At 53.1% G+C, this 18,680-nt stretch overlaps 1 protein-coding gene across 2 annotated transcripts in view; it reads right to left on the bottom strand.

The window, feature by feature from the left end:
• MAP2K3 (mitogen-activated protein kinase kinase 3) overlaps nucleotides 1-18,680 on the bottom strand; it is a 57,865-nt gene that overhangs the window by 12,188 nt on the left and 26,997 nt on the right. For both annotated transcript variants that reach the window (XM_029053902.2, XM_007656750.4), the window contains exons 2-7: nucleotides 10,119-10,182; nucleotides 8,534-8,582; nucleotides 2,986-3,099; nucleotides 1,794-1,913; nucleotides 985-1,101; nucleotides 129-180 (exon numbers count right to left, since the gene is read on the bottom strand). In XM_029053902.2, coding sequence (XP_028909735.1) covers nucleotides 129-180; nucleotides 985-1,101; nucleotides 1,794-1,913; nucleotides 2,986-3,099; nucleotides 8,534-8,582; nucleotides 10,119-10,182 — 516 coding nt within the window. The remainder of the gene's footprint in view (nucleotides 1-128; nucleotides 181-984; nucleotides 1,102-1,793; nucleotides 1,914-2,985; nucleotides 3,100-8,533; nucleotides 8,583-10,118; nucleotides 10,183-18,680) is intronic.

Below are 18,680 nucleotides of genomic sequence, written 5' to 3'. Positions count from 1 at the left end.
AGGCCCAGAGCTAATTCCAGCCCCTACTGCAGCGTCTTAGTGATTCGACAGCTGCATATTTGAGTGGGACGGCAACCCCGGACAAAATTCTGCTCACCAAGCATTGCACCAGGAATGGTGCCACTTACCTCTGTGAATAACCGACAATTTACTGTGCAAATGCTCCAGCGCTCTCACAATCTTGGATTTCAGTGGTAAGAAGAAGGGGAAGTTGGGAAAAAAGAGAGTGAGAGAGAGAAGCACATGTCAGTTTGATTCGATTGCAAGTGTGAAAGGCCCCAATATATTACTAAAAGGCAACAGGTCAGCTTCACCTACAGGTAAAAGACCTGCTAGAGGCAGTTTCCTAACACAGAGGCACTTTGGAAGGAGATAAAAGAAGAGAAAGGAAGCCACTGCTTTAGGCTTTCACACCGAGTGGGGGCTCAAGGGGTAAATTTAATGAGTCCATTAGTGCTGAATCTTAGAATGAGTGTAAGTACTGGAAACCAAGGGTTAAATGAAATAGAAGCTAAGAAGGAGAGGGTGCTCACATCCAATGTCTCAGATCCTTTCAAAATTATGAGGCAACCCAGTCTGGACTCACTGAGCTCCATTTGCCAGAGGCTTGGCATTAACCATGGCACTCCTGGGCAGAGGGATTCTCAGAACAGTCTGAGAAATAACAGTTCTTTCCAGCCTCATTTTATCAGTTTCACCACCAAGGGGTTTAAGACGCAACAGTGAGCTGCACCAAGAGGATTAACCTCTTGGGAAAAAGGCCCCTCCCTCCCCAACCCGGCTGGGATAGGCGATGCAAAACCCCCACTTCCCGGTCATCGGACTGAAGCGATGGTCGGTTTAATGGGTCAAGAGCCCTGGCATTCTTCCTGGGTTCTTTTCATTTCAAAAATCAGAACACCAGAGAGCCACCAGGAACATCCCTGCCCCCCATCCCTCTTAGCGCTCGGTCCTGAAAGTCAAATTGTCAACACGGCCACTTACGGACACTGCGATCTCTCCCAAAATGTCTTCCGGGATTGTCATATTCTTCTCAAGAACCTTCTTATAGAATTTGTCCAGGGAAGTGTCCATCAGCTCCATGCATATCCACACATCACCCTGGCAGCGATGGAAAGCAATCGAATCACCATGAAACCGGGTCACCAGGGGCTCCTGTTGTGTTTTCTCTTGGCAAAGTACGTGATATCACATATGAACACAGCTGTGTGAGCTTGGGACATGGCAGAGGGGGTGGGAAGAGCCAAGGTAGGAAGGGAAGAGGGGAAGAGGACTGCTGAACGTAACCACCACAGAGTATTTTAATAATAATAATGATGGTATTTGTTAAGCGCTTTCCCTGTGCCAAGCGCTGTTCTAAGCCCTGGGGGGATTCAAGTTAATCAGGATGTCCCACATGGGGCTCACAGTCTTAATCCCTATTTTACAGATGAGGCAACGGAGGCACAGAGAAGTTAAGTGACTTGCCCAAGGTCACACAGCAGACAAGTGGCGGAGCTGGGATTAGAACCCACGTCCTCTGCTTCCCAAGCCTGTGCTCTTGCCACTAGGCCACGCTGCTTCTCGAAGTGACCGGGATCAAAGGAGGGCAAGTCGAGGGGGTGAAGTTCGATGGGTCTGGGTCAAGGTGATGCTGAATGGTCGATAGCAAGTGGGGCGAGAACATTTTCTGGATCTTTTCCTTCTCTCTCACACCCCGTTTCCTTCCCCCCCAACTAGAAGCGAACCCCTAACTCTGCCAAGATGGCTCAGGGTAGCGCCAACATCCAGAGGTCACCCACACCGCTCCATACCTCTCTGAACAGGGCTCCATAGAACGTGACAGTGTAGAAGCAATCCACTGTCCTCATTGAAATGTCCAGGTCCATGAGCAGCCTCTTCTGTTCCTGAGTGTTCACAGTTGCACGGATCCTCTGGGGAGAAGAAAACTCAGGCATTCAACTTCAAATACCCTTCTGGGAAACATTTCATTTTCTGGACCATCCCACATTCCACGAGGGCTCGGGGGGCGGTGTGTGGTTGGGACGGGGCGGGGGGGTGGTCGATCCCCTGCTTCTAAAACCACAGCCGATGGAACCAGCAGTGTGGGGAAGCTCTGCTTCGACACTAGAATGGGTTTCCAAGATCCAAGCTGGAATCCCCTTCTCTGAAGTCCTAAACTATTCCAGAAAATGGCTTTTAATTCCTGAAAGTGAGGGGGATGGATGAGAGCCGTACTATTTCTGACCCTAGTGCTTCTTCCCAGTACACCAAGCCCCTCCATCTCTGCTTTGCTAGAGCAAATCAGATAATCCTTATCTGAAGAGAGTCTGTGCCCTGTGCATTACTGTGACAGATACATCAACTGCTTCCGTCTCCACTCTCAACCTACCTAAGGTTCGGGTTAGGAACAATGTCCCCAAAGTGATACTCTCCACCACCAGGTGCAGGTCAGGGCTGTTGGATTAATTATCTCCCAAGTGCAAGTTGAAAAGGTCAGATGACTTCTATAGGCCCCTTCCAGACCTTCAATTCTCCCAAGGACCCTGGGGTGATTCGCCAAGACATCTACCCCCTACCTATCTCGAAAGAGGAGATCGAGCCAGAGGACGTCTCCTCTCGAGGGATGTTTCTTCCTCTGAACAAGCGGCAGGCAGACTAATAATAACAATAATGGTGGTATTTGTTAAGCGCTTACTATGTGCAGAGCGCTGTTCTAAGCGCTGGGGTAGATTCAGGGTCATCAGGTTGTCCCTTATTGAGGCTCACAGTCTTAATCCCCATTTTACAGATGAGGGAATTGAGGCACAGATAAGTGAAGTGACTTGCCCACAGTCACACAGCTGACAAGTGGCTGACAACCCATGACCTCTGACTCCCGAGCCCGGGCTCTTTTCACTGAGCCACGCTACAGAAGCAGTGGTCGGTCCCCCAAGGACCCCTTAATCTGACAGGCAGCCAGGCCCTCCCTTCCTCCCTCCCCTCCCAGCCAGCCACGGGTGTTACCTTGACAGCCATGATGGTCCCACTCTGCGCGTGCCGCACTTTCTCCACGACTCCGTACGCCCCCCGACCCAGTTCCGAGATGGTCACCAAGTCATCGGCCTCCACTTCAAAATTCTCGTGGGAGAAAACAGAGGACAAATTGGCACCGGCCAGCTGCGGGTAAAATGTTCGCCCAAGAAAATGGTCCAAGAGCCAGCAAACCAGCTGAGGAAAAGCCCTCCCCCTTCTACACCCCCAGGCCTGGATAGGTCAGAAGACGTGGAGAAGCTTTATCTGCTGAGGACAGAGCCAAAGCCTTCACGCGCCCGCCAAGTGGCCCCTAAGAACCAACGGGTCCACATCTCCCCGCCAGCGTCGGCAGAACCCTGCCCTCTTCTTCAGGGAAAAGTCCTGCACGCCATCCAAACGAAAAGCATCGTGACGTAGTGGATAGAACCCTGGGAGTCAGAAGGTCACGGGATTAGAACCAGCTCCGCCACTTGCCTTCTGTGTGACCCTGGGCAAGTCGCTTTACCTCTCGGTGCCTCAGATACCTCATCTGTAAAATGGGGATTGAGACTGTGAGCCCCAAGTGGGATGGGGACTCTATTCAACTCGATTTGCTTATATCCACCCCAGCGCTTAGTAGAGTGCCTGGTACACAGGAAGTGCTTAACACATAACATCATTGTTATCATTATCATTATTATTATTATTATTATTATTCAGAAATCTAGTCTAGTGGCATGGGTAATGCTGTCCTGGTTGTGCTGCATGGCAACCCCTCCAGTCTGCAGAAAGACCCAGGGTCAAAATCTCACCAAGGCCACCTGGATGTGTACCCTTTAAGCATTTGATATTCACCCTCCCAACACTTAGGCACATATTTGTAATTTCTTTAATCATATGTGTCAAGTGCTTTCTATGTACCAGGTACGGTACTAAGTGCTGGAGTACATACAAGATAATTAGGTTGGACACAATCCCTGTCCCACATGGGGCTCACAGTCTTAATCCCCCTATTACAGATGAGGTTACCTAGGCACAGAGAAGTGAAGTGACTTGCTCAAGGTCACACAGCACACGAGTGGCAGAGCTGGGATAGGAAATCAGATCCTTCCGACTTTCAGGACCATGCTCTCTATACTAGGTCATGCTGCCTCTCTGTAATTTATTTGTAATTTATTTATATTAATGACCATCTCCCCTTCTAGACTGTAAACTCCTTGTGGGCAAGGAACGTGTCCACCAACTGTGTTGTAAGCTCGTTGTGGGGAGGGAACATGTCTACCAACTCTGCTATATTGTACTCTCCCATGCGCTTAGTACAGTGTTCTGCATATAGAAAAGCATTGATTGACTGCATCATAATCTCCTAAATGCTTAGTACAATGCTCTGCACCCAGTAAGCACTCAATAAAACCACTGATTGATCGATCGCTGTGCCAGTCAGACCTGGGACAAAGTAAATGCGATTAAGAAGTGGGAAAAAAGCTCTGACAACCCCTAACTCGCTCCCGGAGGGTTCTTCTCTAGGCCCGCCCCCAAGCAAAAAATCGTCACCTGGAACACAGACTTGAGACAAAAGAGAATTAGGGAAGGAGATGTCAGTGAGGCCACCTAGGCAAAATAAAAACTTTCCTCACTTCTCACTCTTCTGAGCCTCTGGCCTCATTTCTTAAACGTGAGTTTCTTGTGTGAGGGCCCTTCCCAACTTCACAACCCTCCTGGAATCCCACCGCCTCGACTCTCCCCCCGATTAATCCCCAACAGTTGAATCAATCCAAAAACTATCCTTGGAACTAGTTTATACGGATCCTCAGTACTTTTGTATATTCAACTGTACATTCAATTATTGATTCTGATATTTCACTCTGGGAGAGCTACTTCCTATTTCGTCGGCGGGGGAGGGGGGAGGGTGGTTGGGGAAGCGGGGAAGGGGTAGAGAGGAAGCCGCTTCTTATTCTAGGAACAGCGGATGGGACTTGCGGTAAGGGACAGATCTGTCTGGACACCAGATGGGGGAACGGCGGAGGTCTACTCCCTATTTCACCCTTCTTCTTCCCACTCCCCATTATTTGCAAATCATTTTTGCCTCTCCCCCTCCTCCCATTAGATTGCAAGCTCCTTGAGGACAGAGAATGTGTACTTCGCCTCTGTTGCACTCTCCCAAGTGCTTATTACAGAGCTCTACACTCAGTAAATAAATACTATCGATTGACTGGGGACAGATGAGGTCAAAGGGTGACCTCATCCGACTCCAAAAGGGAGCCCCCCAGGGTTTGATCTCGACCCCTAAAACTACGAGGCTGTCAAGTTCTTTGGGGCAAGAGCCTCTCAACTCTCCCCTAAGCAACTCCCTCGGCACCATCTGTGCCCGTCGGAAACCTACAAAAGCAGAGCCCGTCCGTCTCCCACACAGACACACCATTTAAAGAGTTGGATGCCCATCCCGGGTCTCCAGGAAAGCCTCAGCCTCCCAACCCACGGGGAAAGGCGTTGCACGGGTTCTAATTTATTTTAATCTTTAGAGAAAATAATCTACTTTCAAAACATTTCGGAGTCCACGTAAATGGCTGAAACACCCACACTCTTACCTTGAGCTTCCTGCCAGTTGGATAAAGAGGCCGATGGGGTTTCCATCCCTTCAGCCAACTTAGAGTTGAACTTATTTACGGGCATTTACACCCTCCTGAGACACTCGGGCTTTTCTGCCTGTTAAGTGTATTTCCTTCGACCGCCCTGGCTGTAAAGAAGGGGACTCAACTGAAGGGAACGATCCTAACGCGCTGCCTCAGTCACTGGGAGGTGTCACCTTGAAGAAGCCCAGAGGGGTGAAGAGGCTTACGGTCCTGTCTGCTTCAAGCACCTCAAGGAGAGGGGGCTCTGGCCAACCTCCCTAAGCAGCTGTGGTTTCGAGGGGACTTTTCCTGTTCTGACTAATGTTTTATTTCAGGGAGAGCACCAGCCCTGACCTGCCAAGGCTCCCGAGTGAGTCAGCGCCTCCCTTCCCTAACAGGGGAAAGGGCCACCGTCTCCACTAGGGAAGGCTTTATCCTAGGCTGTGCAGCAGCTCCTCCCAGCCCTAACACAGCATGGCCTACTCCCCTCTACAGGGCCTTGACTTCTCAAGGACAAGAGACAGGGGTTGGACTCATTATTTCAGGTAGCTGTCCTGCGGGCCCAGAGGCTCCAATAATAATAATAATTTTCATTACTATTATCATTAATAAGAATAATTGGGATATTTGTTAAGTGCTTAGTATGTGCCAAGCTCTGTTCTAAGCACCGGGGTAGACACAAGGTTGTCCCACGTGGGGCTCGCTGTCTTAATCTCCATTTCACAGCTGAAGTAACGGGCAAAGAGAAGTGAAATGACGTGCCCAAGGTCACACAGCAGACAAGCGCGGAGCCGGGATTAGAACCCACGCCCTCAGACTCCCAAGCCTGTGCTCTTGCCACTAGGCCATGCCGCTTATTGTACTTGCGCTTACTACGTACCGAGCACTGTTCTAAGCACTGAGATAGATACAAGTTAGGCAGGTTGGACACATGGGGCTCCCAGGCTTAATCCCCATTTTACAGATGAGGTAACCGAGGCCCAGAAAAGTTAAGTGACTTGCCCAAGGTCACACAGCTGACAAGGTGCAGAGCTGGGTTTAGAACCCAGGTCCTTCTGACTCCCAAGCCCGCGCTCTATCCACTAAGCCACGCTACTTCTCTCAGGCAGCTGGCGAGGACACCTCCCACTTCGTAAGAAAGGTTTTTATCATGAGCTCAGAGAACAGCCAGATCCTTCGCTCTCAACTACCCCAGGATGGCCTGGGACGCCAGAAGGGTCGGGCCAGCGTGCCACAGAAAGTCCCGTCGGTGGCCGCTGGGCCTCTGATCATCTGGAGTCCAGAGCGGTTGTCCTTGTGTCAGGGAAGGCCCCGTTGGTGGGGCGAATCCCACTGCCTCCCGCCAGATGACCCCCAGGGTCCCGCACAGAGTGTGGACGGTGTGGACGCCCACAGCCAAGGCTAAGTGTCGGGGTCTGGGATAGCTAGTCCCGGAGCAACACGAGGAAGGATTCACTAGGTGCCCTCGGTCAAAACCAATTTTAAATGCCTCTGTCAGAAGGGGTGGAGACAAAGAACCAGGAGAGGGCTGCCAAGTCCGGGGACGGGGTGTGGGTCTGGGTGAGGCGGGGTGGTCCAGCAACGCCATTCCGCTTCAGGCTCGGGAATACCCCGGACACAACCTTGAAGCGGGACCCATCGCCAAGTGTTTACAAAGAGCCTAGGCTGGGGACCCGGGGAATGGACACCCTTGGGACGGTCCACCTGGCCCAACGCAAGCACAGTCAGGCGCTCCCTCTCTCCCTCTTTCCCCCCGGGTCAGCAGATGGCTGAAGGGTCCAGATTCCACCCAACTCACCGCCTGCCTGGGGGAAGGGAATCGGCCAGATATAGCTCCGCTCCCAGAGGGAGGAAACTCTATCTTCGGTCCCCCCCTCACCTCCTCACGCAACCCCCAGGGAGAGCCGCAGCCAAGAGGCGGCGGCCGTTTCAAGCCAATCCCTGAGCCGACCGGAGCCGGTCAGAAAGGAGAAGCTGCCCGGCGCGACCCAAGTTAGTACCAGCCGACCTCCCCGCCCGGTCTGCTCCTATGGACTGTGAACAAAGCCAGCCCTTGAGATCCTGTGGTGTGTGGATTTAGGGCTTTTTTTTTTTTTATGGGAGGGAGAAGGGGTGGAGAAGAAGCTCAGGAAAGTCTGGCAAAGAGTCACAATGACAGACTTATGCTCTTCAAGAGGTAAGAGAGTAGCCCGCCAAGGCCCCGGCCACAAGCTGGGTGGGGATAGTTCAGGAAGCTCTCTGACCTTTAGGTATACAGTGCTCTGTACAGCTGAAGCGCCAGAGCTAGACACTCTGCCTGGAAGATCTTGCAGAAAAAAAAAACCAAAGAAAAAACCTCAAATGTCCTTTGATGTTTGCTCACAGGATCTCCATGTTCGCTCTGGACCCGGACCAACAGTCAGAGCCCCAGATAAATCGTTCGCTTGTGCACATGGCCCTCACACAAACCATCAGTCCTCACCGTGCGGCGGCAGAGATCGAAACCCTGGGGGGGACGCAGGGAGGACATACAATAGTGCCTTCTCCTCTGGCCTTCCCACTTCACACCCACTTGGGAGGTTGAGCGGCTTGGTGGGCTAAAGAAGTCGGCCCAGAGGACGGATCAAATCTCTCTGTCTAGGAAGCCGGCCGCCCTCCTCCTCCCTCCCCGCCCGAACCAGAGAGGTACAGTGGTGCCGCCTTGTTCCGGAGCCAACTGGGGCTGGATGTAAAAAAGTTCCTCTCGTGGCCAGCCAGGATTCTTTGGAGAATCTTTGCCTGCGAGGGCCAGGAGCACTTGAATTGAAAGGTTGACTGACATTTTAGCTTCTTGAGGGAAAGAAAGGGAGTGTTCTTCCAGGCCAGGACGGAGTCCGGCCCAGCTCTAGTCCAATAAGGGTGGTGTTCCCTCAAAGCCAAGTCAGAACACAGGCAACGGGGAACCAGGGAAGTGAAGCGGAACCACATACCTTATCCCCGATGGTAATGAAGGTCCTGGAGTCCAGGTTCCGGGGAGGCCTGGGAAGAAAGGACACATATACACGTCAAAGTCCCTGTGGGTCCCCAGATCAGCGAGAGGCTGATCCTCACCATAGTCACCGCGTGGGTCCTCTTGGTCACTCTTAGAAAGGGGTCACCAAGAACGGGGGAGGATCAAGGATGACCGGCTCATCAATGACCGAAGCAATATCAGTCTACCAATCAGTGAGTGCTGTGTGACGAGCACTGTAGTGAGCACTTGGGAAAGAACAGTGCAACAGAGTTAGTAGATGTGATCCCTTCTCTCGAGGAGCCCAAGGTAGACAGTGGGAAACAGACATTAAAATAAATCAGTGACTTACCACTGATGTGGGAATTAGAGCCATATCAGCTGCTCTCTACAAGTCAGCTAGGTGGGCTTCAAGGTTTTTCTCTCCTGCACTGGGCATGTCCGCCTCTTCCCCCACCCACTGGAGGTCTCGTGCCCCAGAGGTTCTGTGCTTTACAGTGAAAGTTGAATAAGGATTTAGACTAAAGGCCCTGGGATTGGGGCAGCCTTGACGATAACCTCTTGCAGATTCATCCAGAGTGGGTAGCAATTCACCAGGTAAATAAAGGGATTGCTGATGAGTACATTCACCATACAACCAGTGTAACTTTCATGGAAGAAGGAGGGGGGAACGTATGGACTGGCGAGTTTTATACAGTTCAATCTTGATTATCTTGTATCTACCTCAGCGCTTAGTAATACGTGATAAGCGTTTAACAGATATCACTATTATTATTGACAAAACTGGATTAAAGAGGCCCGCTTTTGCCTGCAGAGGCCAGGATCAAATAATGCCACTGATCAGGAGTTTGCCCTCGGAATCTGTCACCCAACTGACTCAATCACCTAGGCCAGAGAGGTCCAGGCTGTAGGGGATAGTAGCTCAGGTACAGGATGAGCCCGAGGGGCAGCTAAACCAGCCTTAATGAGATTCGAAGAAAATAGCAGAGAGAGTCAGGACGTGTTTAGGTAAGTTCTTCGATTAAAGTCCATACTAGATTAGTTGAAGATAAAGTTAGAGATGTCAGAAGGAAAATTGAGGGGCACTAGATGGCCTGAGAAAGGTTTTTAAATAGATTTTTGGATGGCAGGCCCACAAAGTTAAAGTTCGAGACGTTGGAGGTCCATCCTGAATCACGAGGATGGATGCCAATGGGGGAAAACCACCACCATGTTTCTCCAAGCACCCCTTGATACCACGGTTGAAGACAAAATAATTGGGCTGGATGGATCATTTGGCTGATCCAGCATGGCGTTGCTTAGGTTCTTTTCTCATAATCTCACAGTGACCCAAAGATGGTGGGGAGGGCAGTCCTCAAGGCGTACAGAAGTAGTAATAATGAGAAAGCTACCATAAGCCCAGTAACATGAAGCCTACACTACACAAAGCCCGCAGATGCACAGGAGTACGAGAGTCTGTTTCCTTTCACTAGTCTCCCGCGTCTTCTGCTCCTCTCCTCTCCTTGGGGGACTTTCAGAGAAAAATTCTAAAAATAAGCACACAGGAGAGAGAGTAACAAACTTACGTGGGGTTGGAAACTGGTGGCTTGATGGTGACTATTTTTAAATCCTTCCTTTTCTTGGGTTTTCCTGAAAGAGAAGAACATGCAGGGCTTTGTGCAGGAACTGAAGGATCTTTGTTCCATGAGGAACGAATTTCAGGGGCAGGGAGGCTGCAGCAGCAACAGACAGTTTGGCCAGCAGGGAGGGCAGGAGAGAAGAAGAGTCAGATTTACGATTCACACCCTGGGTAATTCATCCACCGACAATCAAGCACACACAAGATACTTCCACTGTGGACCCATCGAGCCCATAGATGCTCTCCTGACCCCTTAAGTTGCGAGTCCCAGATGGCAGAGGGTCTGTGACTGCTGAGATTATCTCGTATTTACTCCAGTGCTTAGCACAGTGCTGGGACAAAGTATTGGAATTAATTAAATCCTTATTTCTAAGGAAGAGTGGTGATTGCTGTTTACTTTTATTTCAATTCATTCATTCGAGTCAGGAGTGATTCGCCAGTACAACCTCTTTCACCAACTCCCACTTCAGGGATAACCCCATCCCAAAATACAGTGCTTAGCTTGTACACACCTTATCATCTGTCTCCAAAGCTCCCATCTCACCCGCTTAGGTTCTTTCTCAAGCCTCATGAATTGGGTTCCTCCGTCCCAGCTTCAGGAGACTGTAAGCTTCTTGTGGGCAGGGATCAATCAATCAATCATTCAAATTTATTGAGTGCTTATTACGTGCAGAGCACTGTACTAAATGCTTGGGAGAGCACAATACAACAGAGTGGAAGACAGGTTCCCTGCCCACAAGAGGCTTAGAATCTGAAGGGGGAGACAGACATTAATATTAATAAAGAAATCACGGCTAGATACGCAAGTGCTGTGGGGCTGACAAAACCACCCAAAGTGCAAGGGTGACACGACGCTTGGATTGCATCTACTATCTGGTACTCTCCCAAAGGCTTAGTACAGTGCGCTGCACAGAGTAAGCGCTCAGCATGGTTAGTGGACAGAGCCCGGGCCTGGGAGTCAGAAGGTCGTGGGTTCTAATGCCGACTCCACCACTTGTCTGCTGTGGGATTTTCATTACTATTATCATTATTGATAATAATAATAATAATAGTGGTATTTGTTAAGCGCTTCCTATGTGCCAAGCTCTGTTCTAAGCACTGGGGTAGATACAAGGTAATCAGGTCGTCCCACGTGGGGCTCACTGTCTTAATCTCCATTTTACAGCTGAAGTAGCAGGCAAAGAGAAGTGAAGTGACTTGCCCAAGGTCACAGAGCAGACAGGTGGCAGAGCCGGGATTAGAACCCATGACTTTCTGATTCCCAGGCCCGTGTTCTAGCCACTACACCATTCCAACTACCACAATTCCAGCCTCGCTTCCCCAAGACCCGGATGTCAAATTAAATCGTGGGAAGGGAGACCATCACCGACCTGCCCACCGGGTCCTATTTCGAATGCAACTTCAGCCCTGTCTCCCGCAAGCATAAACCAGGCCAATGATGGAGGATGCCAGGACCCAGACCAGTCCCATGTGTCAAGGAATCGGGCACTGAGCTGAGCAGCCAAAGCGAGAAAGCCAGTCCAAGCCATCAGCCCTGGGTCTGCCTTTGCCCTGATCTCTAGTGTGCCGACCCTCGATGGGATCGACCCTCGGGGTGTCGATCTTTAATGCATCCTAGTCTTCTGCTGACACCTGCCCCGGCTTCTTCACTGTTAACCAACACCCTGGGCTCCCTGTAAGAAATCTTCACCGGCTTCTATTAACTACTGCAGATGTGCAATTGTGCGACTGTTGAATCACGAGACAACTTTCTGCTTCGTGGGGACCGGAACCCCATTTCTTCCTTCTCAAACACTCGTGGAGACATCTTGACTCACAGTCTTTGTGACCAGCCATCACGACTTCTGCAGAAATATATAAAACTTTTCACTTGCGTAAACTCTTTATTTCCACTGCACCCAAAGGACAATTGTCTCCCCAGTCTTCTTCGTCCTGTCCCTCTATCTAGAGCTGGTGAGGAAACTGAGGCACTTGGGCACAGAAGAGAAGAAAAGTGACCCGTTCAAGGTCGTCGCTCATTCCACAGCAGAGTCGGGATTAGGACTCTGAGTTCCTGGCTCTGTCCCCTGCTCAGACCACCAGCCCATACTTAAGGCATGAAGTAACACAGACACAGCCAAACCAAATAGTTAACAGCCAATCAGCCCGGCCCAGGGTTCCTGAGGCCAGCCAGCTGTCCGCCTCCATCCCCACTGTCTGCCATCCAGAGCCGGGACTCTGACACTCAGGCTGAGGCAGGAGGAGAAACCGAGGACGGAGAGCCCCCAGAGCCTGCTTCTTCAAGAGGCCATTTTCCTCTCGAGATCAAGGGAACGAGAAGATTCCTTGTCCATTCCCAACAACGAGGACACTACCCAGCCAGATATGTAAAACGAGAACTAGCCCTCCCACGTTTGAGCTGCATTCGTGCTGAAAGATCATCACGGGCCGGGGGTGGGGAGGTGGCCCGGTGCAGACTCCACACCAAATCAGACACCAAACCCCTGCCTCGAGACGCAAGCGACCCAAGCCAGATTTCGTTCGCCCCCTTTCTCCGAACCCTCAGCACAGGGTTCTCCCTTATTCTTTCCAGGATTAGTCCTGTCAACCAACAACGATTTCAGAGCAGCCATATCCAACCCCACGCCAACAATGGGCGTGGGTCAGGGGCTCCCTCTTTCACCCCAGTCGGCACAGAAAGTCTCCTCCAAGTCCGTGGACCTCTCCAAATTAAAGGTATCCCTCAAACGACGGCATTTATTGAACACTCACTGGATGCCGAGCAACGTGCCAAGCACTTAGGAGAGCACAACAGAGTAAGCAGACATAATTCCGGCCCTCAAGAAGTTTACAATCTAGCAGATTGTCTGGTGGCAGAGCTACCAAACCCTCGATTTGTCAAAGCACTGATTGTAGGGCAGAGGGGAGTGCAGCTGCGTGGCCCTGGAGTGGGAGGAAGGCTGATGAATGAGTTTCTCTGTGCCTCAAATTTTCCAGTCCGTGAAATGGGGACACCACCTGCCTTAAGTCAGTCAGCGTCTACGGCTTTCAATTAAATTATCAAAAAAAAAGAGGCGGTAACTAACGCCCGGAGAAGTGAGGTGACTTACCCGAGGCCACACGGCAGACAAGTGGCAGAGGCGGGATTAGAACCCATGAGGGAGATTACAAGGTAGCAGAGCCCAGAATGAGGCTTTTGCATTCTGAAACTCTCCCCCATTGAGTCGTCCTTCAAGGTTACTAACAAGGCGTTAATTTGAGTTTTAACTTTTTCTCTGCGTCTTCTAGTGGAGGAGCTCATTATCAAAAGGCAGGATGGCAAGAGAGCAAGGAGAAGAAAAGACCCCAGAGAATTCACTCCCTGGGATCATCAGACTTGGAACAATCGGGAGTTCCCTGTGGCAACCCCTTCCCTAGAATCTCTCTTCAGGCTTAGGAGCCTCTTTGCAGGGTGAAGGGAGCAAGGAATCCGAGATGAGGAAAGAGAGTAGCCCAGTCCACAAACTGGAGCCTCCGCCCACCCAGTAAAATGAAATTTGACGGCCAATGACCTCTGGAAGGCTCCCCAGGCCGAAGAGGTCGTGGCCAAAGGAGATGCAGTTCAAACTCAAGGTTAATGCAGCGCCCTGAGGTCTCTGGCTGGGGCTGGGGCCCCAAACCACAAAACACGGTCATCTGTGCAGAAGATTTGCGGAACGAGTCCCTCCAGGGTGCCCACGAGTGGAGCCCCGCACGGACCGGAAGGCTTCAGCCTGCTTGGACCGTAGCCCTTTCCTGGTGTGAGTAGATCCCTGGCCCTCAGCCTCCAAACCCGGGCCAAATCCGGCCAGACCAAAAGGGTGCCCCGGTCCAACTGGAAATGAACCCAGCCTCCCTCCTGGGAGTGCGGTCTTGCAAGAACTGCAGGCAGCTGTGGTGCCCAGAGCCCAGGAGAGAGCAGGATGGCTGTGAAAGTGCCACCTAGGGGAAGCAGCGGGGCCTCCGGCAACGAGGCCGAGGTCCATTTCCTCTTCAGCTCAAGTTCTCTTGCACGCTGGAGGTGAGCAGGCCACGGTGCCCGGGTCCTCGGGTCCCAGACAATCCAGGTGATGAGGGTCCTGGGTTCTCAGCCATTGGGTTCGGCTTTGGCTCATTCCGAGCCACGGGATTGGGATCCTTGGGCCGGGCACGCACACAAATGGCTCCATGCGTGGCCGGCTCTAGACACACGGGGTCGCCACCCTCTCAGGATTACGTTATTATCTTGCCTTCGGGAAAAGTTCCTCAATTCCCCACCTCTCGGCAGCTACAGCCAGAAGAGAGTTGGTGATCCAAACGGTCTACGGCCGGCTTGCCTCTGCAGCGTTCTCACCCTGGAGCTAGAAAGGGGCCCCGGTTCCACAACACTAAAACGCTAATGATATACCTGTTCCCCCTCCTCAGACCGGGAGCCCAGGTGGGAGAGGACTGTGGTCGATCTGCATATTTTCTATCAACCCCAGGACTACGCACAGTGCTTGGGACATTACAAGCGCTTGACGAGTAGCCCAATTGCTAAAAGCAATCGAAGGACTTCTATTAGTCTGGTACATGGGACATTTGAGCTCACCTCCAGCACGAAAGAGAACTTGGGCTGAAGAGGAAGTGGGCCTGGCTTTGTAGCTTCTATTTGACCCGTTGATCCGATGATGAATAATAACAGCCATCGATCGATCAGTGGTATTTATTGAGGACCTAGAGTGTGCACAATACTGTACTTGGTCTTTGGGAAAGTTCGGTACAATAGCTGGAAGCTTCTGTCTTCCGCGGAAGGGGAGATCTGGGGGGGTTACAGACGCTTGCTAAAGTAGTCACCCCACCTAAAGGGCAGCTCAGAGAGGCTCCGAAGGGAAGAGAGGAGCAGACTCATCTGTGAGACCCGAGCCACTGCCCGGCCTAAAGGGCTACTTACTCGGGCGTTCGATTTCAATCCTCCAAGCGGGCATCACCGAGCCGCGCTTCGGCAAGCTCTCTGCTCAAGGAAACGCCTTCACCAGATCAGCCCCGAGCCTTGGCCCTCCACACACGCAACACCGCTTCCCCCCACCGCAGCCCCCTCCAGCCATCAGTCCCTGGAGCCCCCGCGTGGACGACCCGGGCCCCTGCCGAACGAGCTTCACTCCAAAAACGGCAGGAAGGAGAGGTGAAGGCTAAAGCGGTCACACGTGGGGAGGAGCAGAGAAAACAGTTTGTGGGCAGGGAGTCGTAGAGGGAGGTGCGAGCGAGAGGAGAGCGAGCGAAAAGGAAGCAGATGCCACCGAACCTTCCTCCACGAGGCTCGGGAAGCAGCCGGGGAGGAGGTTCCGACTGCTCCTTGGGGCTGGGCGTGCGTAAGGGATAAGGGTCATTCAAGGTCACAAGCCAGGTAACTCCCAGAATTTCTAACCTGACCAACAGGCACGTGAGTGATGACACACCCAGCCAGAGGGCAATTAAAATATCCCAAATGCCGCTGCCACAATACAATACGAAGGACTGCACTTTCAGCAGGTGGGGATGGTTCCAGAGTTGCCCAAGGAGACACGGTGGGGACAGAAAGCTGGCACGGGAAGGAAAGAACTAAATTCCGGGCAGCAGCGAGAGACGCGGTTGAAGCACTCGGCCGTGGCGGCATAAGGGGAGCGGATGTTCTGGGGGAGCCCCGGGTTCCCCCTGCACTCCTTCCCTCCCACTGACACCCCTGGCAGGGAGGGTGGGAAAAGGTCCTCGGCCTATAACCCGGGATTTTATTGGTTACCTGCGGAAAGAAAGGACTGAGGCCTAACGTGAAGAGGTCTCGGTCCCTCTCTCTCTAAGGGCGCTACCCAATTCCAGGGGAGACTTGCTGAATGGAAAGCAGCTTGTCCTGGCTCAGAGCTCCCCGACGTTTGCACCCTCTGGCTGCCACCTAGGCTCGGGGCACGGAAACCCAGGCCGGAGTACCGGACGAGACAGCGGGGAACCGAGCGAGTCTGCAGCCGTCGGCTCTGCTTCGAGATAAGGCAACTTTCCTCTGAGATCTGTCTTTGGAGAAGCCTCCTTTCCCACTTCCGACCCTGACGACACCCCCCGACCAGACTGGAAACGAGAGACTCACCCTTCCCTAAAATGCAGGGCCGCAGAGTTCTGAGCCGTCAACTCTGAGGGTGGCTGAGGGTGGGCTCCACACCAAATCAGCCAGGCCCCTGCCTCCAGACCTTCTGATCCCAGCACAGACTCCGCTCCGTCGCCCTCGTCCTAAGCTACCCCCTCACTTCTCTGCCCCGAGCGGGAAGGGGAGAGGAGGCAAGAACGCTCCAGTGCAGCCGAGCTGCTGGAATCCGGCAGCCGGACGGTGGGATGACAAGCCAAACGTGGGCCATGGTGGCCTGTCTCCTTGGCTGTCCCCTTTGTGGGGTGGTTGGGGGGGTCACGTAGCCCAGGGCCTGGAAGCTCCAACATCTTGCTCTGCATAGGAGGGGCAGTTGGGAGCAAGATGTCCCTCTTCCAGAGAAGACCCCAGCCAGCGGCGCCCGGAAATGGACAGCCTCTGTCACTGGGACAACCCAGGCCGGAGACCCGTCCGTAGAGTTGGCTCGGCATCACCTGCGAGCACATGATCCTGGGAGTCAGTACTCAGCTGGGTTCTGAACGGGGCTGGGGGGCTGCCCTCCTCCGTCTCCCTCCTCCAGAAACTCTTCCTCCTCCCTCTCCAGATCCAGGAGCTTCCCTCACTTTCATACACAGAACAGGGAGAGTCTCGACTGATTTGGCGGTAAGAGAGCGGTGCGTGTGGAGCCTCAGGTCCCGAGCTCCTGGGAAGTGGAGTGGGGAGTCTGTGGCGGCTGGCCCCCCGCCGGGACGTGAGCTGAGAACTTCACAAGCCCTAGGGCTACTGGAGGGGCCATCCCAACACCTGCAGGCTGAGGCACAGACGGGAGGAAGTCAGCTGGTCTGGGAGAATCCCTCCTCTGTCCTCCTGAAAACTCACCACTTTCCTTCCTCCTCCCTGCGACGAGCACCGGGGAATAAGAGGGCTGCAGGGAAGAAGGGCACGACAAACACCACGCTCCCACTTCCACCTCCCCCTCACGTTCCCCGGCCCACCAAAGCTGAGAGCTCCACTGCACCCCCGGTCACGTGACCTGAGAAGCAGGTACAGCACTTCCTCCTCGCGGGTTCCCCTCTCTTTCCCGCCCCCAAGCCAGTCGTCTTCTTTTCTAACCGACAGGGTCTCACCTCCTTTTCTGGAGGACCGTGAGCATAAACGGCCAAGACTTTTGAACTCCGCAGGTTCAGCCGCTTGGCATTTGAACCCTCTCTCCCCAGCTGAGCTGACCCTCCTGTCACCTCGATTCCACCTGCTCTATCTACCCCGCTCCTTGGAACCCGAGTTCCCTGGCATGACGGCTCTCTATTTCATCCGCCCCTCCTCCCGTGCACCGATGGGAACGGCGGGTGGGGAGAAACTGGAAGGGCAGGGCTCACAGCTGCAAACACAAGTCGGCGACGGCCCCGACCTTTGAAACACCCCTCCCCCCCACCGCTGCCCTAGCTACCCGCAGGTGAGGACAGTCGGGTGAGGTCCAGGACTCCCTGTGCGGACCAGATCCTGAGTGTTGGCAATTCTTGACTTCCTGGAACTAGTGCAGCCCATCAATCAACTCTGAATTAGCTGGTCTCTTGCCCTTTGCCCTGGCACCCAGATTTTAGGAGGAGAGGAAAGAGAAGTGGGAGTGTCTAGGGGGAAGGGTGGAGAGAGCAGAATCCTTCCAGTCAATCAGGGCCCCCCTTCCGTCCCCAGCACGCTCGAGAAGCTACACAGAGCAACTGAAAATAGTTTGAGCTAAGGAAACCCCAAACCGGGGCAAAAAGGGAGGCTGCGGGTCACGGCAGTTGCTATGCGAATAGCCCCAGAGCAAAACCACCAGCTGGCAACGGTGCAGGCTAGAAAGAGCAAATCGATGTGGTCAAGCGAGCAAGAATGTCGGGGAGGAATTCTGGTCGCCGCCGAGACTTTCGGGGCCGGACCCTCCCATCTCTAAAACCCCTGCCCGGATCCAGCCGGAAAGGGGGGAAAATATTATGCTGTCTACATAAATGGCTCATTAGGATCAGAATCGGGAAAGCGCCACTACTTGTTCCAGCCAAGAGGAAGACACAGAAAAGGAGTAGGCCACCTTCTCCTAAATACACCCCCGGGAACTTTGACAGACTTGCCGAAGAGGCCACGGACGGAATTAGGCATGCACGATGATGACCACGCTCATCACCTGTCCAGCCTCTGCTGAATCAGGGACCTGGACCGCAAAGCCTGCGGGTTCCATCCACACTGGACCTGCACAATGTGATGGTCCATGGCGGGAGTGGGGGAAGGGCAGATGGGCAAACACAGAAACTTGTCCCGGCCAACTTGCTGCACGAAACCGAACGCACCGACTCCGCTGGGCGGATCTTCCCGGTAATCTTCCGCTCCCTCCCTGCGGCTGCCCCTCGGGCTCTCCCTGCCGAAATGGGCTTGGCCTTTTCCGAGGGCTGGCCTCCCCGGTGGCCA

Source organism: Ornithorhynchus anatinus, chromosome 2, assembly GCF_004115215.2.
Source record: "Ornithorhynchus anatinus isolate Pmale09 chromosome 2, mOrnAna1.pri.v4, whole genome shotgun sequence".
NCBI classification, from domain to species: domain Eukaryota; kingdom Metazoa; phylum Chordata; class Mammalia; order Monotremata; family Ornithorhynchidae; genus Ornithorhynchus; species Ornithorhynchus anatinus.
This window is presented reverse-complemented; position numbering and strand designations above follow the sequence as displayed.